The 21698-nt window shown below is 32.6% G+C and overlaps 2 protein-coding genes across 6 annotated transcripts in view; both read right to left on the bottom strand.

Moving 5' to 3' along the window:
- Window positions 1-235: 235 nt before the first annotated feature.
- On the bottom strand, window positions 236-7479 carry Vps39 (vacuolar protein sorting 39). Its single transcript, XM_090104097.1, has 13 exons — window positions 7154-7479; window positions 6923-7072; window positions 6703-6830; window positions 6396-6599; window positions 5890-6082; window positions 5455-5572; window positions 4840-4966; window positions 3472-3852; window positions 3145-3367; window positions 2369-2824; window positions 1860-2089; window positions 1344-1478; window positions 236-953 (listed from the first exon to the last, which is right to left on the bottom strand). Exons 1-13 carry the CDS (start codon window positions 7221-7223, stop codon window positions 798-800), a joined length of 2571 nt encoding a protein of 856 aa, XP_089960223.1. The 5' UTR covers window positions 7224-7479; the 3' UTR covers window positions 236-797.
- Window positions 7480-7875: 396 nt separating this feature from the next.
- The window catches only part of LOC149907038 (glycogen synthase kinase-3 beta-like), a 30553-nt gene continuing 16730 nt past the window's right edge, over window positions 7876-21698 (bottom strand). For 3 of the 5 annotated variants that reach the window (XM_090104117.1, XM_090104118.1, XM_090104120.1), the window contains exons 4-9: window positions 20686-20820; window positions 19287-19524; window positions 18414-18511; window positions 17626-17721; window positions 14540-14819; window positions 7876-10950 (exon numbers count right to left, since the gene is read on the bottom strand). In XM_090104117.1, coding sequence (XP_089960243.1) covers window positions 10898-10950; window positions 14540-14819; window positions 17626-17721; window positions 18414-18511; window positions 19287-19524; window positions 20686-20820 — 900 coding nt within the window. In that variant the 3' untranslated portion in view covers window positions 7876-10897. The remainder of the gene's footprint in view (window positions 10951-14539; window positions 14820-17625; window positions 17722-18413; window positions 18512-19286; window positions 19525-20685; window positions 20821-21698) is intronic. The other 2 variants (XM_090104121.1, XM_090104119.1) reach the window with 1 other exon arrangement.

The raw sequence follows: 21698 nt of genomic DNA, 5'->3' as shown, positions 1-21698 counted from the left end.
AAGTACAATTGTTAATTTGTAACTGTATAAAAAATGAATCCGATAATAGCTACCATTCTATGGGATATTTAATTTAAAAAAAAAATATGTTCCATAATAATTCATATATCGCATTAAAAACATTATTTATAACGTATTTCAATCAATTGAAATTTCACAATCATGATATGTGAAAGGACCATACCACACTCATATGTTTTTGTATAATTATAAATAATAAAATAAACACTTAACATCATTGTTAAAAGGGATTTATTGATTCTGGCTTTGATAAAAAAAAACACTTGCTCATAATATGTGTTATAAAAAGGTATCTAAGAGATTTCAATAACAGAAACCATTAAACAGTATGTCTTTAATTTCTAGCACACTACATTTTCTATGATTGATTATTGGCATAGAAAATACTAAGGTAGAATATACACAGGCTTCTTTCCATACACATTGATAAAATAACTTATTATTGAATGTTTCCTCACAAATCACAATGCAACATAAAGTCCAATTATTGGACTATGGTGTAAATAATAATTATTTATTTTCCAAATTTCAACTAGAGTTTAATTTCATTTCTTCTGTTTTGAAAGAGCTTTCCGAACCGGTAATGGTAAACTATGTAATGACGATTCAAAATTGCTTCTAGATGAAGTTAAATTTAATAAATAATTGTTTGAGTTTGAAAATGTATATTACGGAAATTTTCTAGCGCTTTATCTACCATAGTAGCAAAATAATGCCTGTTAAAGACCCTATAATATTTTTACCTATTAATATAAATATAAAATTCGTGCTAAAAACTATTTATCAAATCTACAGGAATAGTGCACAATATCTCCATTGGGATAGCGCACAAACGCGCTTTGGTTGCCGAACCGTTTCTTACAAACGGGACATACGTTGTAGTCGTTGATTACTATGCTTTTCGACTCGTGGTATTGTTTCATTTCTTGTACCTGAAAGAAATTATAATTTTATTTGATCATTCATTTGAAAGACATTGCAATTAGATAAAAAACTAAAGTTCATATAATTTAGGTTCTAATGTAATTATTTTATATTAGTATTTATTATGTATATGTCGCCGTAAGATTGTAAAAACCGTTTCATTATAATTTGACTAGCAAGTTTGCAAAAAATTTTAATCCGCAACATTATTATTTTTGCTTACTATTTTACGCATTATTTTTCTTTATTGATCGAAGTAAAACAATGAAGAAAATGTGCAATCAACATTAATAATACTTAATTAGTCTGAATTCTTTCAATCTTTGGTTAGAAGGTAAAAATATGACGATAATAAATAAATGTCCAACAAAGGATGCTTTATAAATTATAATACTAACCTGTGTGTGTTCAGCATACAACAATCCTTTTAATACTTGTGTCCTACGCTTTAGCGTGAGTTGACTGTCTAGAGCACTCTCTAAGAAACTCTTTAGTCTGCCCAGAGGCACTCCATCGGGTAATACTGATAATGCCTGGAAAATATTAAAAGCTCATGTAAAGAAATATTTCATTACATATTCAATTGTTTTAAGCGTCACAAAACTAGGTAAGACGTTGTAAATGGCAAAATGTATTTACATTTGCTAAAAAAAGACTTGATTTAACTTTCTTGACAAATTGTAGATTTTGAAATAAATATCCCTATGAATACATAGGGATATTTATTTCAAAATCTATAAAATGTTTCCATACTATATAATAATATAGTATGGAAACATTTTATAATAGCCGCTACAAATACATATTTATATAAACTTAAAAAAATACGACGAACGCAGCTATTCTTCATTTATCATCACAAATGTATAAAGCTCTTTTTACATTTACGCTTATTTACAATAAATACAACTGACCTTAATCGGTGATATTTTATCAGCATGTTTCTCCAATATACCTAGAGCTGTCTCCAAGTCAGGTACGGATGCATTCGGGTGTCTAGTTACATTGGCCAGCGGTCCGGTTAGCGGCGTAGTTTGTTCGGGGTTCATTAATATCCTCATTAGTATAACATATACGTCTAAATTCTTATCGTTCGATCTCTCCCATACATTATCACAGTAGCGTATTGCACGTTCGACGTCGCCTGAAATAAAATGTATGTTATGTAAATTTAATTTATTAATTTAAAGAATTAATAATAACACATATTATTGCAATAATAATTTCACTAAAGCATGCATTTCTATTGCGGAAACAAATGCAATCCAGTAAATATAAAGATGTTTTTTTTTGTATTTATTTAAGGATGCTTGATCTTCATTGATCTTTTTTCGGTTTTTGTTTGTAACTTGTTTAAATTACGCAAATATTTAAAAACATTCAAATTTAATATTATTTTTATAACAAAAAATTATCTACATACCAAGTATTTGCACATAAATGGCTAACGCCTGTTCATGCCTCCCGAGCTTTCCCAATATAATGGCTCTCTCTTCGAACAGTGTATCATTAGGAAAGTGTAATATAACTCTTTCTGGCGTATAATTGAATGATTTCTCCAAAAACGCAACCAATTTCGCCTTTATATGCTGCAATTCCTCTTCAGTCGAATTAGCTTTTTTATCAGTGATCTTCTCTCTATACATGCCAATTAAGGCGTCATGGAATATTGCATTTGTGTCATTCCACGTATGTATGACATGTTCTAGATAAGGTATGACTAGTTGTTCGTGTTCCCGAAGCAAAAAGTCTAGAACTCTCGGACGGGGCAAGTTTTCTACTTCGACAATGTCTTCCGTGAATATTTTGAGACCCTCTTCGGGATGCTCTTTCAATATCCAGTCGGAGAATTTGAATATTAGATTTATGTGCTCTGCGCCTGATATGTTAAGGAAAAACATTTTTAAATTAATTATCAACATATGAATAATTAAGGGTACATAGCAAAAGGGAGCATTAATTGACTGCAATGAAAATACGACTTTTTACTACAAACACAAAACCTTATTAGTTATTAATAATTTAAGAATTTATTTTGTATGAGTAGTAATCATTAACGAAATAATAATACAATTATACGATAGCGTTCTATCAGACGAACGGCAAGTTGCGACCTCTGCCGTTCACAACTTGCCGTTCGTGTGTTAGGACTCTTACTGAAATTAATAAAATAAGTAAATATATTTTTTTCAGTCTCACCTAAATGTTGTAAATAATTCTTAGTTCTATGATATCCCTTTAAGCTAGAATCTGGTTGTTTAGCCTGTTCACGTAATAATTGCAATGCTTTTGTATGCTGTCCTTTAGTCTGATACAATATAATAAGCTCAGAATGTTTTCCATGCTGGAGCAATGTCTTTTCTGCTTCTTCTAAACGACAATTATTTAAACGCAATAAAGGCGCAACGAACGCGTCATTAGTCTGAAAAAAATAATTTAAAACCCAATAATTAAAAAAATTAAATTCAATATTTACAACCTTTATAAGCCAAAGTCATCACAACCTTCGAAAAAGAAAAGCAGTACCTGTAAATAGCATTTCAAAAGCGTAGTATCGATAAGCTCCAACTGCTGTGCGACATTCCGTTGACTAGAAGTTTCATCTTTACTCCCGCTAGCGTCCGAATTCTTTCCTATTTTCGACCTTAATTCCACTAAATATTCTATCAACGCGTTCAAAGCGTTTTCGAGATCTTTCCCCTTTAATTTCTTCTCTTTGGTTTCCGATCCAGACTTATTATCTAACTCTGGGAATAGTTTTATCACGTCTGCTGGGTCTGTGTTTAATTTAATAAATTCTTTCATTGATTGCGAGTATTCTTTATTGTCGAATAGCTCCAAGGCGAATAGCATTTGTATGGAATGTATGGTTTGCTTCTTTTCTTCTGGTGAACATTCTGATAAATTCTACAAAAAGTGTTCATTGTAGTAAAGTAACAGTAAATACAGAAACAACATCTTAACTGTTCCAATCACAAATATATAAAACACTCAATGGAATGGATGAGAAATGCAATGACTCAGAATAGTAATTACATAAATTTAAAAAAAGGTAACTTATTACCAAAATAATTAAAAACACAATTACAATCTAATTAACCCAACCTAAAAAACGCCAAAAAAGATAGAAGATCAATTCACCTACGTTTAATAAAGTAATTATTTTTGCTTGCCGTTTTTTTACTTTAAAATGAAACATTTTTATCAACAAGAGAATTAAAATAAAAAATAACGACCAACTTTATCGCTACACTGATCAAAACTGTTCTCTAATTTATATAAATTACTACAGGAAAGTGGATATACATACATATATCCACTTTCCTGTAGTATTGATATTACATTATGATTGGTGGTACAAGACAAGGTATACATATAATATTTTGGTAATTGTAAATATAACATCACACTAATTAATATTTTGTTACAATGGCGTCTTTAGATAAATTGTGAATAACAGTTGAAACTATAATAAATAAATAGTTTTCATTATTTTACTGAATAAAATGTTAATGTTATAAAAAATAATGAAACTGCAAACATTAATTTAATTTTATAGACAAGATCACCAGATAGTAAATAAGATAATATTTCATGTTGAGTATCATTCATACTCATACTCATGAAGGCACGTAAATATATGCATACACTAGGTTGCCGCCCGCGGCTTCGCCCGCGCAGTCAAAGAAAAACCCGCATAGTTCCCGTTCCCGTGGGATTTCCGGGATTGCGTCATTTTCCCGGGATAAAAAGAAGCCTATGTCCTTTCTCAGGTATCAAAATATCTCCATATCAAATTTCATGAAAATTGGTTCAGTAGTTTAGGCGTGATTGAGTAGAAGACAGACAGACAGAGTTACTTTCGCATTGCGACATATTAGTATGGATAATTACCGTTAAATCGATAGCTATCTGAAAGTGTTTATCCTTGAGCAGTTGTTGTCTCTGAACGGTTACATCCACGGCGCTCAAACACCACACTTGTCCAACTGAAGACACGAATATTAAACCTCGCTTATATCTAAAAAAAGTAAATAGAACAAATGTTACAAATTATTACTTGAACAAAACACACTTCAACATTTGCAAGAAATTATTGTTTCTAAGTTCTATCACAGTCTTGCTAACCTAGTTCGATAGTCACTTCTCAATTCTCATGAAATGTAACATTTATATTAATTTAAATAAATTGACGACATTATATTATTATAATATACTAGCTGCTCCGCGCGGTTTCACCCCCGTGGCTCCACTCCTGTTGCCCGTAGCGTGATGAAATATAGCCTATAACCTTCCTCGATAAATGGGCTATCTAACACCGAAAGAATTTTTCAAATCGGACCAGTAGTTCCCGAGATTAGTGCGTTCAAACAAACAAACAAACTCTTCAGCTTTATAATATTAGTATAGATAATACAGATATACATATTACATTTCCAACAATATAAATTAAATTTATTCAAGCATCTAGGCCAATTTAGCATGTCTAATATAAATAGGAATACTTACCTATACATCAGTCTTGCCTTGTTCAAATCAGGTAATGTTTGAATGAATAATGGTGGCTCAACAGTCTGAACAACCACATTATCTTGCAACAAGCCCAAGATAAAGGGTTCATCCCACACTGAAATAATGAAATCAAATGTGAATTAATTAAATCTTTTCCTAAAGTAATATTTTGACCAAAATAATGAGGCTGTTTATAGGCTTTTTTCTTCTAAACAAATTAAGTCTTATAAAATTTTACAACTAGTTTGATAATAAATCTTCAATAGAGCTTGAATTTATGTTTTTATAGCTAGAGCATTATTCTGTTGACTCTGTTGTATTAGAATATAAAAAAATACTGATTAACAATGAATTTAACATGGAATAAAATTATATAAAAGCATAGACAAATATGTATTAAAATAAGTAGAACTACTATTCTATTCTCCTTACCAACAGCAATAGGAGCATCAGTCCACTTTATAGTTTTCTTTATTTCTATAGCTTCCTCTTTAGCTTCTTCTACAAGAACAGAAGTATTGTCTCTGCCCAGAAGGAATGATGTCTCTGTATATTTGGCTATGGTAGGCTCCAAGGATTTTGAACTACTTGTTGGAAAAAGTTCCTTTGGATTGTGTGATGATAGCTGAAACATTTTTTTAAATATAATAATAATTTTCTCAATTGCAATCTTCTCAATACATTATTGATAGCCAATAACAAAACCCAAGACAAGACTTTATATTATGATATATTGCTTGCAATAATAACATACACAGTTTAATAAATTACAACATTTAAAATTTATATACTTATTTTACTTTGAATATTATGAATTTCTTTCCATTTTTCTCTGAGCTATTTAATTCATATTATTAAAATCAAATGATTGAACCAAAAAGCTATCAAGGGTATATACATTAACATGGAGAAAGTATACATTTACATTTAAGACTTACATCAAAAAATGTGTATTCGCCTTTAAATCCAACGCACAAATACTGCTGGCCCCAAGCCATCACTTTAGGTACATCTGGTATTGTAAAGTCAAACAGATGTTTCTTGAATTCACCATTTTTTCCATAGTAAAGCTGCAATTTTCTTCTTACAGCCACACACAAGTGAACAACTGAATTAGATTCACCAGTCATAGATGTTGCCGACTGAAAATATTTTAATTAAGTATAACTATATTTATCCCTCCTTTAGCAAATGTTTGTTTGACAGAAATAATTTAAAACATAAGATATTTTGTTAATTACTTACCTTGTTATCAAGTGCAAATAAAGAAGCTCCTTTAGTGTCCGAAAATGTCTTCACTAAAGGAAAATTGACACCATTTATATCATAAGACGAAAGCAAATTATCTGTTAGACACAGTAATAATTTGTCCTCTGAAAAAATAATGCAATGAACATTTTAACTAAATAGAAAAGAACATCATGCTAATGTTATGATAGAATACAATATCATTTATTGAACTTACCTGGTATAATTTCAATTTGTTGTATTGGTTTCTTACTAAAATTTTTACAGTATCGCAGCATTTTAAGTTCATATTTTTTACTATCATTGTTAACTGATAATGAGTACATCAAAAGATGCCCTTGTCGTGTACCCAAGAAGAGATTTCCATCTAAAACAGCAAAATTATGGCAAGTCACACCCACATTTATAGTTCTATAATTAAAAAGAGGGATAAAGATTTATTACTTACCATATGCAGCTATAGTTTCTATTTGAACAGATGCATTAAGCAGGTGAGTTACCTCATACGCCTCGTGCATGATTGTTCAATTTTGTTAGGATGACAAAATAAATAATATCTTCCAAGTTGTTTAAAATGTATATATCTGCTAATACTTAAGTTATGCTTGTACCATACCAATTTAAAATATCTAAACAGCACTATACGTTAAAATCCCATTGAAAAAAAAAGATAAAATCATATGACTATATTTTATTCAAATTTAAATCATTCATAATTAATATTTTGTTAATTTTACTGTAAAAAGCAAAACAGAACAATTGTCATGACAAATTGACATTGACATTACACAAGTGACAACTGACAATTAATAATTATTGTCATGTCAAAAAAATCTTGCGTGGCATATAGATAATAGAACACGAATAAAGCATGTGGTATCGATTTTATTTTAAATGTTAACCACACCCATGAGGTGTGAAGAATTGACATTGTAATTCTATAAATCAACATCAAGCTTTGAGATCACAGTTTGAGACGTTATGTGTACTACCTGTGTGTACCATTGTGGCACATGCTGCACCTGCACCTGATGTTATACCTACTCATCATGGGTTTGTAATATTTTTGAATATAATTCAATTGCTTGCTGATCATACAAAATAAATCATAAACAATGATCATTGTAAAAATAAGGGCAAATTGGAATGTGTGAAATAAAAAAACCATGGTACTATTCATTTAATATTTACTTTTATAATTATGTTATTTTCATTCATAACTAACAACGATATGGAGTTACAATGTATTCAAATTCACAGTAAAACAAATTAAAACAAAATACAAATTTCACTCACTATTAAATTTAATATTACAGTACTAGTAATAAGAAAACTCTTTTACTTTAAATAATTTATATAAGTCAACCCCATTTCGAAGTATGTATTACTGAAAATTCTCGAGTAGTAAAAGTGCACGTAAATCGTGAAAGTGAGAATTTAAACGGGTTAAAGATGTCGCAATAACATCACTTCAAACATCAGGTCACTAGTGTGTCTAACTTTATACACAGAGGGTCTTCAGAAGCAACGTCGATTACAAAATTCATAATAGGTAGACTTAATAAAATATGCATATCTAAACTATCGTACCGCTCGCTGTCAGGGCGCGGCGCTCTGCCGGCTGCCGATACTGACTACCGATTAACTTTACTCAAGAGTCATACCATAAAGATAATAATTATAATAATAATATTTACACGAATTATAAAGGTGTGTCAGCAAATCAATAGCCTTAGGGACGACAACTAAGCTCCACTATGTGTGATTTGAAATCTCGCGCCGAGCGCGTTACGTTCTTAACAAACTAGAAATTTTATACGTAATTAGTACATACATAATAGTAATACAAGTGTGTATTATATACGCGGCCGAAGCCTGTAGGTTTCATAGATGGGTATTCTGAATTATTACAGCATGCAAAATAGATGCGCCGCGGTTCAATCAAATGAATATTGTATTTCTATTATATTATAATAAATATAAAATAAAATAAACTCTGGTCAATGACGACACGTAGACGTTATTGTGACTCTAGGAGGTCAGAGCTGACCTGTGTTCTCAAATTCGTAATGCTTCTCAGCAACAGAATTTGTACAAATATTATTTACTAATTAAAAAAAATGGTGCAAAATCACACCCAAGGTTATGAATTAAAGCTACATCTAAACCATGAATAAAAGAGTTCATTACTTTATATTAAAAAGGCTTTAATACCTCAGCTAATTTGTAACTGTACGCCAACTTTTAAGTGCAAAAAGAAATTGCCAAAATACTTAAAACTATGACAATGAATTTATTTTTAATATTACTTTATAAATGACTACTTATATCGTGTTCTCAATGATAAATTTTACATAGCAGAAATATGATTTATCGATTATTTTATAGAATACAATATTATCGAAAAACTATGACATTACAATAGGACACAGACAGTGCAATCAAATACATTATACATTTATCCAGAGCTGGATAAGAAAAGATACGCCGCAATAAAAAAAAAGTCTAATATAGAAGTTGCCAGAAATAACAAATATCTATAATGTAGTTAATCTAAATTTTATATCTTTGAATTGTTTATACAAATACATAATATTCTGAGATATCATTTAATTAAAATTATCCTGAGAGATCAGTTTATGCTAGTTATAAAAATTTACAAGTATGCTTTGTATGTATGCGATAAAATATACCGTCTGCTCCGGAGCTACAGCACTAGGCATACTTCGCGCAAGTCACGTCAGTGATACTTTCCGACAATAAATATTCTAATTCTACTCAAATCCTCTACGGGTTACACGGCACAAGCGGAATTACGACTCCCTAAATATATTCCTCTATAGAACAGGTGTAAAGTGAAGCGAGCTCGTGATGCCATTAGAATAAGAAGGCGCTGCGTGATGACGTTAAGGTTTTCATTATCAACAAATGAATAGATTTTATACAAATCAAATCGAGTACAATTTATCCAGACGATAGTTATCTGTCGTTTACCAAAACCGACGTTAAAAATTCAGTATAATAGGTATGTACACAAAGGAGTTTGAGCTTACAAAAGTACAAAGTAATCACATCGCGACGGTTTAGAATCTACTGTGGATTTACCCTTCTTACCGACTACGACAGCTCAAGCTTTATCGACAATTACACTACAGTATCACACGATTACTCGCTGAAAACACCTATTATGCATTAAATTTTTCCCGATGACCAACACAAAAAATACTATCACTAATTAGCGTACAAACGACTCCAATCTACGTTCCGAGCGAATCGCGAAGCCCGCGGGAGACGCCCGGCCGGCTGCGATCGAACGTTATCATTAGTGAACCCGAAACACGGCCACAGCCACAGATCATATAAAAGAGGTAAGACCGTTAGAATGGCAATAATTCGCCGTTCCTATAAGAACCGGTGTCGCCTGTGAGTGTGGCCAAGTCCGCGCAAGTCCGCTTACGCACATATTTGCAATTTCAAATCTAGCCAATCATAGCGCCGCGCGACCACGCCATTTAAAATGGAACGAATCATACGCATGATGATGATGTGAGCAGTGCTCATATCCTTGGCGCGTCTGCCCCGCCTACAATGCCTTTCTAACCTCTTTTATATGTTCTGTGGCCACAGCTATGTTCAGCGTGTTCGATGCGCTGGGCCGACCGCACGTGGCCGCGGAACAGTCGCGGGCGCTCCTAGCATTCTCGATAACCTACAGATCGCCCCGGACGTCGGCGCCGACGTCGAAAGCTTCGCGTCGATACGGGCTCGTATCGGACTAAAGCGTGTTCGCGAGCGCGTCGTCGATATCGGAAGATCCTAGATCGGTATAGGTCGCGTCATGTAAAAAGAACGCTGACGGTTAAGCTACGCATTGGCGATTTATTGGTCTATTTGGTGTTATGAGGTGGTATAAGAATAACAAATATGTAATTGCGAAGCCACGACCCGAGAGCCTACTTCAAAAATAAAATAAGCAGCAAATAACTTTCGTGCTAAACTCGATACATGCCAAAACACACCCCATCACTTTCATCCAGCGTTCTTTTTACATGATTCGCGTTATACGGTGGTTCGTATGGTTGTGAGTGTGAGTTGGGTGCGGGGGCATCTAGGACGTTCGATAGGGATGCACGAGTCGCGAGCCAGACACGTGGGCCGGGGAGCGTGGGGCGCTGGGCAGCCGCGCTCGGCTCTACGACGCGCTCGGCGAGCCCCCGCTCGTGCCGCTCGCCGCTGCGTTCTCGCCTGCGGACAACACACGTCATTAGCGTCTACATTCACCACACGCGCACACTTACGTACTTATTGTGTACATTTGTAATGTAAACATGTTTGAATACATTATAGACGCAACATTTGTTTGTGTAGGAATGTGCATGTAGTATATACAATAAGATAAAGCTAAGGTTACTGTAATGAAAAATTGAAAATGCTAACAGACATCATATCGATGCAAACTACATATTAGCATTGAGATAATATTAATATGGAGTCGATACCGCCTACACCACTTATGTTCCACTCAACATACGTCATGTGGCGTAACTGCACTCAGTCGCTTGCTCGCTCATTGGCGCGAACGTCACGCTCATTTTTTATTTGTTTTAAAGTGAAACGCATCAAATATGCCTACGTGTGTGTTACGATATTGCACAAATAATACAAATAATACGGAAAAGTGCAAAGGAATAACTTTTCAATCAGTAAGTAATTAGATAATAATTTTTAAAACTTAGTTAGAACAAAATTTTTGGCGGGCGACAATTTGCGTCATTTGTCATAGATTAAAAATTTAAGATGTGACATTGGGCATGAAATAAGTGTTGTTAGTAATATTTGCTGGCGTATATTTTTATAGTATAAAATAATAATTTTACATATTTAGAAAAGCATAGACTGGTTGTTAATTGAAAAAAGGTGAAACCATGAAATATGAAAATCAATTACTTAATCACCAATTTTTCTTTTGTTAATTGATTTTAATCAATTTTAATTGATATTGTATAAGCTACTGACTTGAACGTATAATTGAATTATTATTTATTTATCTGCACTAATATTATAAAGAGGAAAAATTTTGTTTGTTTGTTTGATTGTAATAAATAGGCTCATAAACTATTGGACCGATTTTGATGAAATTTGGCACAGACAATCTTTAGACCCTGAGAAAAAACATAGGCTACTTTTTATTGCGAAATATGTAAAACGGGCGAAGCCAGGGCGGACCGCTAGTTCAGAGATTAATATTTTTTCTATTCAAGGTTTCCATGTCTGGGTCGTGAAGAAAGGGAAAAATGGGTAAAATTTGTCCAAAACAACCGCAGTGAAGAAACCTGGTTACCATCCGATAGAACTAGCATCTGTTCATTGCATTTTCGCGATGAGGATAAATATACCACAAAAGCGGGAAGGCGTATTCTAAAGAAGTCTGCTGTTCCTTGTATTGATGTTAGAAATAATAATAAAATTTTACGCATTTGTATAACAAATAAAATATTATTTTAGCCATCACTAACATTATTATTATTATATTTATTTTAGCCGAAGGTGTGCTACAATAGGCATGACGAAAGATTTTTAAATCCTCTTCCATAATGTGTGTATACGTTTACAATACAAGAAAAACCCTATATTTCGGTAATATACTTAAATTTAACGAAGATAAAAGCCATTTTCTAAAAAATATTTATTAACTGTGCCCAAACAGCTCGCAGGTGTCATGGCGTAGGCGTGACGTCACACTTTGGTAAATACGTAATTATTTGTACGCATTGCGAAGAAAATTAAAAAAATATTTATTTAATATGTGTTATAGAAACGAATTTCAAAGTTTATAAGTGGTGTGCAGTATTGCAGTGTGAATCCACATAAAAATAATGCTCAAAAATGTGTTAGTAATTATTTTAAGCGAGAAAATAATAAGAAATGATTGTATAAAGTTGGCGCGGAGAACCCCGAACCATGTATTCGTGAATTCGCAATTATATTTCTGTTCTGAGTCAATAAAGCATACGTGAAACAATAGAAAATAAATAAAAATGCGTATTCTCAACATATTCATAACAACAAAAAACATCTGACGTGAGTTGTTTACTTAAGCGTGACGTCACGCGTGTTTTAGTCAAAATGGCGAACTGCAATATTTCAATGTTTTATTTTATTGATAATCTCATTAATCTTAATGTTTTTAAGATTTCTTAGTCACTATATGTAATTTATCTATTATACATTTTCCCTTAAAAACACTAATACGATCATTTATGGATACTGTCGTCATGCCTATAGTACTGGAACAATACAAGCAATTTCTGAGCCGGGAACATGTTCTGAGGATGATGAACTAAATATAAATAAACACAATTTTTACACGGCTTTTATTTTTTTTCTAAAAAAGGCTCAATTTGTAAGGAATGAAACTTCCCATAGCCCATATTGAACCTCCTCATCCTATATTATATGCCAGATATTGTTAGCCCCGCGTAGTAAAGTCAGTTTATATCTGAAATAAATATTAAGTAAGTACAAAGAAAATTTCAAGTCAACGTGCATGTAAGGAGTGGCACCCAATAAAATAGACAGAAAGAAACAAAGTGTCGCCTCTATAGCGGTGAGTCAGTGACATCGCATAATCTATGACTGTCTAGCCGTCATTCGCGCGCCCCGCGCCGCCATCTTGGCGCACAGATTTTGTTCGTGGTGTCTGCTCCATTATTAATATTATCTCAATGCATATTAGATCTGTAATTAGGCAAAAAAAGATATAATGATGGTGTACATTGTTTTTATGTAATATTAAGATAAATTTACAGTTTAATAATTGTTATGTATGTGCAATGTCTGTTATAGGTAAACCAGAATCTGATGGCAAATTGGGAAATCAAAATTTTGAGTGTGCAACCCTAGGGAAAATGGACTGAACGATCTTGATACTGCTTATTTTTTATTTTGTCCTCAACATCATTAGGCACATTACATAAGTGAACAATACTGTACTTAATAATGAGATATTCACTTAATATTATGTAGGTACATACTTACATGTATAATATACATATTACTTTTATCTATGTAATACATATTATGTATTATTTACACATACTTACCTATATTTGTATATTCATTATCATTATGCCATGTAAATATATGGATGTAATGATAATGCAGATCAAAACTAGATTGCTAAAAATTTTTTATAAAATAAAATAAAGATAAAATAAAACTATGTTTATTTTCGTAAGTATTAAAGACACACACATTATAAAATTGACTTGGACAGCTTGGACTTGACGAATAGCCGTATTGGAAACTCCTGTAATAAGTTTTCATAAAATTATATTGTAATCAACAAACAATATTATAATTACCTACTTATAATATTTTTTATTTTAAGTATCAAAACGGGTAAGTCCAATTTACCAATAAAATATTCAAAATTGAAAATTATGATGTGTTTGACGCTTCTGCATCGAATGTTTTTCTATACACATTATAAACAACACCTCTTGCTTGTGATCGCAGCGGCTTTTTCGACATTTTCGAAGATTTTTTAGACAAAATCCTAAAAATTATTCATCAATTGCAAAGAAGACAAATAATTTGACAACCAATTTGATAGTTGTCAAATAAAATTGCCATATGAAAATCTTTTATTTCGTAAATATAAATATGCCATCAGATTCTGGTAGACCTATACGTTTGTCATTACAGCCAGTATGTTAACAGCCGTCTAGCGATTCATTCTGCGTATTTATCAATGACAATTATTAAAAAATCTGTAAAAACAAAATTTAACTTTCTATCCCAAAATGAACAGTTATAATATTGACGAGCGTACCTTGCGGATCATGGTCGTGGTGCGCGGAGGCGCCGGGCTCGGGCGCGGCGCGCGGCTTGAGGAAGTCGTTGAGCGAGGGCTGGATGGCCAGCTCGTACTCCGTGAAGTTGAAGAGCGGCGGCAGCGGGCGGCCGTTGGGCAGGCGCGCGGCCGGCTCGCGCAGCTCGTCGAAGAAGCCGTGCGCGCACGCCTGCAGCGGGGACAGCCGCGCGCCCGGCGTGTACTCCAGCAGCCGCGACACCAGCGAGATGGCGTCCGGCGGCGTGCACGCGCGGAACACCTGCACCGCCATATGCAAGACATATATTTATTTGTACATATGGACACGACACCGCTTACATCACTTATGTTTATTTTATTAAGGCTCATTAGCAGCTGTACATCGATTGTTTTACATAAAAAATACACAAAAAATCTAGGACATGATGGACAACTAATAAAAAATGAGCACTGCATGCACTACAATAATTAATTACATTAAAAAAATAATATACACATTAAATACATTTTAACTTAATAAAATACATTTTAAAATAATCACTACATAAAATTAATATGTTCCGCTCAACATACGCCATATGGCGTAACTGCACGCTCATTTTTTATTTGTTTCAAAGTGAAACGCATCAAATATGCCTTCGTGTGTGTTACGATATTGCACAAATAATACGGAAAAGTGCAAAGGAATAACTTTTATCGGTAAGTACCTATCTAGATAAAAAAATTTAAAACTTAGAGCAAAAAGACTTTGTTATATACTTACTATGTAATGATGTCTATGAATGGTCAATTCATTTATAGAGCAGACACTAAGATGTGGGGAAATAGTGTGAAACACTTGGAAAATTTCAGTGTGTGTCCTTTCAGCAGATATAATGAATGACTTGATTCTTGATGTTGATTAAATTTTTAATATATAATGCATGATTATATAAACCTAATTGCATTAATTAAAAATAGACTCTTTTGATTCCAAAAATACGCAAGTATTCATAGGTAGGTGTAGAAAACCACATAGATGTCCTGAATATAAAAACCTACTTCCAATATAAGTTAATTTGATAATAATATGAAGAGTAATATATTAAGTTATTAAATATTGGCCGAATTAGTTTTTGTTAAGTATTTCTTATGTCATTATGGTATGATATGTATAAATAAATATTCATTGTCACACTTAAGAAAAAGGAAATCATCATATTCTGCCTAAATTACAGCAAAATATATGAAGCTTGATACAATTATTAAACATACATACATACATAAATTAAAAAAATGGTCAAATCGGTTAATGATAAAATTAAAACAATTAGTCTTAATTAAATAACAGATTAAGGCGAAGTCATGTAAGTATATTTAAAGAACGATTTTAAACGCATCAAATTATTATTCAAACTGAATCCCAATAAGCAACGTAGTAGGATTTTTATAATTAAATTACAGTAATAATGGGCTTAAACACTTTGTATAATAGAAATGTTAGCAAATGAATATTATATAAGTGGTGTGGGGGCGATATGTACATTGTTAATCTCTTGTTACAACATGAGGTAATGTTATTGTAAGAATAATTACATGTAGGATAAAATTTCATAGAACAAATGTAGATTGCCAGTGCTGTATGAAATCTACAATGTCAATTGTTTCAAAGAGTATAGTAAACTGAATTACTGACAAAAAATTAATATATAGGACTCCTAAATAATCAATTATATGCGAAAATATATAAAAGATTACTCAGGCTACTAAACTATATTCTATGTCATATTGTTTAAACCTCAGCGTGTCTTCAATGATTATTAAATACACAGATGTCAGTTCGCCATACAAAATGAAACATTTTTATATACGTAAATATATTTTAATCAAGAACACTGCACTCGATGTACGCACACTGAACACCAACAAAAATCAGCAGTGGAAGACATCGTCAACCAATCGGTAATTAGTCGTCACGCCTTACTCATGCCTAGGCGTTGTCTCAAGTCTTAACCAGGGTACAATTTAGCATTTTGTCAGTTATTTATTATAATTACAACTTATTATTCACAAGAAAACTACTTTTAAACTGCATGTAAAAATATATATGGTACTTTATAATATTTTCATGATTTTGGGAAAGCTATCACTACAATAGCTACCTAAAAGCTGACAAAATGCAAATTACGATTGAATGCCCACATTTTATTAACTAGGAATATTACCAAAAAATGTACTAAAAGTGTTTTTTCTTCTATTCTATTCTTCAATATTTTACATCTGGAAGGTGTAAAATTATAAAAACATTGTATTTTTTTTAATAGATATATGAAATATGGGCATTCTGTGTAGGTTAGCGGTGTCTTACTCTGATGCGCTGGTGGTCAGTGGTTGACTTGGGCATCGTCATTCGCTCCAACAAATACTGCAAGTACGCGTCATAGTCATCAAAATCCATACTAATATTATAAATGCGAAAGTAACTCTGTCTGTCTGTCAGTTTCTTAATCACGCCTAAACTACTGAACCAATGTGCATGAAATTTGGTATAGAGATATATTGATACCCGAGAAAGGACATAGGCTACCTTTTATTGCGAAATATGTACCACGGGCGAAGCCGGGGCGGACCACTAGTGTTAACTATAGAGATTTCGATTCACAATCCGCGTGATTCTGTCTTGTGATATTAGAGACAAGATAAAAGTACTCATGATTTTGATTCTAATATATGATCTATATAGTTTATTTAATATGTCGAGATAGCGTCTAGGATCTTATGTAATATTTTGTAAATAAATAAAATTTATAAACTGTATTTATATAATTTTGAAGAAATGCTGCAATGTTATTATTTTAGATTGAGAAACATGTTTGTATAAATAATTATGTCTGATGCGCCATGTTAGTTTTCGAAATAATTAATTGCAAGGCGCCGCGCAAAATAATTAAATTTATTAATTTAAAACTTGTATCATTCCAGCTACATATATACAAATAAATAAATAAATAGAATGCAATAAGATATATAAAATGTAACTACCTCTATATTATTTTTGAATGTTTCATTGTATGAAAACTGTAAATAAAATGGCAACTAAAATTTACCTTCGCCCAAGGATGACTCTTGATTTGTGGAAACTTGAATTCCGTGTAATTTGGATTCATTTCGCGAATCTGTTCCCTCGTCGGTGTTCCAAGAACCTGCGTTAGAAATTAACATTACATATAAAATTATTAACATATATAACATTATTATTCGTCTATGAATACAGGCAATACGTAACATTTCAATATAGCTAGGTGTAATCTACTGGTAGCGAAAAAAAGCCTTTATAAAATAGTGTATTAAGGCTACCCAAAGGCATTTACTAATATAATCTAATTATATCTAAACCCAACCTGTCTTTGGCTCCGCTAGAATAAAATTGGTAAGTACCTTCTACAGGTGAAAAGTGTGTGTTGATTTTATGATTATTGATATATTTACCAACAACCAAAAAATGAATCCTTATTGTAGCTAATGAAAATGTTTAAAATAGGATATTTTTCAGTTCCCACATAAAACTTAGCATAGATCTGTGCTAGACACAGCAATAATTTAAACACTCAAAATTCTAGATCCGTAGCGAAAATGTTTAAGTGTGCAAATTGATAATGATGTAATATTTATTTTACAGTAAGTTGGATTATTACATGAAAATAATGGTTATGTTCGTCAAATCTTACAAAATTTATAGATTCTACCCACGTATTTACGTGTGTTTAATCTATCGATATGTCTGGATCAACGCAAATTAGAATCATAAAAGTGAAAGTTTTTTTGTATCAACAAGTCATCCTAGTTTATATCAAAATAATAACTCGAGGAAAATATATAATGCTAGAGCAAATACCTTGATAATCTCGACTAATTGGTCGACGCCTGAGTCTCCGGGGAATATCGGTTGGCCCAGTAACAGCTCGGCCACTACGCAACCCGCGCTCCATACATCTATACGATAAATAATAAGTTTATATAATATATTAAATAATCTTAATATCTTAATATATTATATTATAAAGGCGAAAGTTTGTAAGTATGGATGTATGGATGTTTGTTACTCTTTCACGTAAAAAACTACTGAATGGATTTGAATGAAACTTTACCACAATATAGCTTATACATCAGAATAACACATAGGATAGGTTTTATCCCGGAAATCCCACGGGAACGGTAACTATGCGGGTTTTCCTTTGAAAACGCGGGCGAAGCCGCGGGCGGAAATCTAGTAGTACATATAGAGAATTGAAATAAAAAAAGAAAAATGCAAATAAAAAGGTTTTGTTAAAAATAAAGACTGTTTGAATATTAACTACGTATTCCAATTATTTAAATGAATATGATATAGTCCGCCGTAAGTTTGACGAGGATGTTTATACATTACCAATTAAATATAACATTCCATCCATATATCTAGGGAACTTAGTACATGTGAATAAATTATTATTAGTACAACAGTGTCCTACAATGAAATTAGGTCACACGCTATTTGCAGAGTCCTTGTACATAACATTTATAACTTACATATATCTTACTAAATATTGTTATCATTTCAATTCTCTTGTTGTATAATGCTTTTTATTTACCTCTTTCTTATTACTGCAGTGTATCTCGTAGCTTTATTTTTACATTGATCTTATTTTACATCACCATAGCACTTACACATACACGCTATTTAGATTTACACAATATTTTTCACAAACTTTCTCTCATATAAAGCACTCACCAATCTTAGTAGTATAGTCGATCGCGCCAAAAATGAGTTCAGGCGCGCGATAGTATCGCGAACATATATACGAGACATTAGGCTCTCCGCGCACGAGGTGTTTCGCGGAACCAAAGTCGCACAGCTTGAGCACGCCCGTCTTCGGGTCGAGCAGCAGGTTCTGCGGCTTTATGTCCCGGTGGCAGATACCGAGCGAGTGGATGTACGCGAGGCTTCTGAACAACTGGTACATGTATAGCTGGAAGTGGGCGACGGTTTTATTAGTATACAATAAAAATAAAAAAAGACGGGTTGCACTCCGGGAGTGCCGGCAGAAGTGAAAACTTGATTATTAACGTTCAGCATGTTTGATATTTTGGAATCCGTCTACGCATGGAATGTAAGGGCTAAAAAAAAAAAACATCCGTCTTACGCTTTTTCGATCAGGCCACGTGTCCTGACGCGAGTTTAAGATTTTATACCCAACGCCGCTAAAGAAGTTTTCACTTCAAAAAAAAATACTATGTGTGTTACACCAATTTTATGTATAGTATTGTGATGGGACGAAGGTACATGCATAGCTGGAAATGAGCGACGGTTTATTAGTACATATTTAGCATACAGCGCTCTGAACACCAATTTTGAAGTGAAAACTTAAACTCGCGTCAGGACACGTGACCTGATCGAAAAAGCGTAAGACGGATTTTTTTTAGCCCTTATATTCCATGCGTAAGACGGATACATTCCAAAATATCAAACATGCTGAACGTTAATAATCAAGATTTCACTTCTGCCGGCACTCCCCGAGTGCTACCCGTCTTTTTTTTTTAAGTCAGAGGAAGCAAAGGGGCAGGTGGGCTACATGATGTTAAGCCGTCACCACCTTTTATAAACACTAGTAACTCTGTTGGCCTTTTATAAATACACACGCTCTTTTCTTGAGGGTCCCAATGTCGTAGTTGTTCGGGAACACCACAGGTGGTAAATCTTTCCAGAGCTTATGTATATTGAATAGTATGGAATGTACGGGACGAAAGTACATTGGAATTGCGTAATGTAGTACATTAGTGTTTGTCGATGGAAAATGTATGGTTACACGAATTATATAGTAATGTACTATAATTGATGGAATTTATGAAACTAAAACATCATAATTAGTATGTATACGCGAGTATTATACTTTTGGAAATGTATGTGTTCACGGGCGGACTTATTGCTGTAATTTAATAGTCTACAAATTTTAAATGTGTAAACAGTGTAGTACATGTGTAAACCAAACACATATAAAAAATACGTACACCTTTGGACTTCGGTTATAACGAGGTAAAATATTTATTCAAATTTTAGGTTTATGTTACTTTTATGAACGTCACTGCATAATGTCTTCAGCAATAGTTCACAAAGAAACATAAATCTTTACCTTTATAAAACTAATGGGTATGGTTTGTTCATCTTTGGAGTAGTGACGGGCAACTTTATACACCGTCTCGGGTATATACTCCAGCACCAAATTCAGGTACACTTCGTCTTTCTGTAAACAAAAACCAGTTTGAAACTGTTCAAACCGATTATAATTACTGTATGCTTCCTTTTTCGAATAAAATACGTGTTATATGTAAGTATATCCATAAAATACATATTATAATAAACCTAAATACAATGAGGAAAGGACAAACAGACACAAAGTTATACCAAATCTATAGCAGCTTTCACCCGGTCCAATAAAAATCACTCAATACCTGTATCATTAATAACGAAAAGAAACACATTAGTCAATATTGTCGTCCCTTGCAAAATCAACAAATACAGCTCTCAAAACAAGTTATATAACCATTTCCATGATTTCTAGTAACAATAATATAATAGACCACCAACCATAAACATCAAAATATCGTCAATGCATCAGATTCAATCCCACCCAGCCATCTTTCTTGGGGTATTATGTAACAATTTAATCGAACTTATTAAAGAATTTAAACTTAATCGCAAATTAAATTTTATTTGACGCTAACGAATTAAGGAGAAAATAATGGTCGCATGTTGAGTAAAAATAATATGTAAAATTTTATTTACAGTTCTATGCACAATGGATTGTAAATAAATAATAGCTTTTTAATACTAACTCTCACCAAAATTCACTTGAGTCTATCCTTATCAGGATGCCTTGTTATTAGTATTAAAATATGTATATTACATTCGATTGAATCATTCAACGCGTAGCCTGTAATGTTACCCACGTGTGACACAAATGCATTTGAGATAAAATCATGTACTATATTCACTATTAAATATTATAATGATAAACCACTGTCGTATCTTTTAAAATATTATATATTTAAAATAATACGTGATGATTTTCATAACAGATAAACGATTCAATATTACAGCAATTTTTTACTTCACCAATTTTATTGATAAACTGACACAAAAAAT

The sequence above is a fragment of the Colias eurytheme genome, chromosome 7 (assembly GCF_061535395.1).
Source record: "Colias eurytheme isolate Ceu_HAF_F1 chromosome 7, ilColEury1 Martin Lab GWU primary, whole genome shotgun sequence".
In the NCBI taxonomy this organism is placed as follows: Eukaryota; Metazoa; Arthropoda; class Insecta; order Lepidoptera; family Pieridae; genus Colias; species Colias eurytheme.
This window is presented reverse-complemented; position numbering and strand designations above follow the sequence as displayed.

Bases quoted from the DNA above. Each gene is read 5' to 3' on its own strand.
- Vps39 (XM_090104097.1), bottom strand. From the start codon at position 7,223: ATGCACGAGGCGTATGAGGTAACTCACCTGCTTAATGCATCTGTTCAA. The intron at 4,967-5,454 runs GTAAGTATTCCT...TACTTTTTTTAG, and splicing joins AAGGCAAGACTGATGTATAG to ATATAAGCGAGGTTTAATAT. The intron at 2,825-3,144 runs GTGAGACTGAAA...TTAACATATCAG, and splicing joins GAATTATTTACAACATTTAG to GCGCAGAGCACATAAATCTA.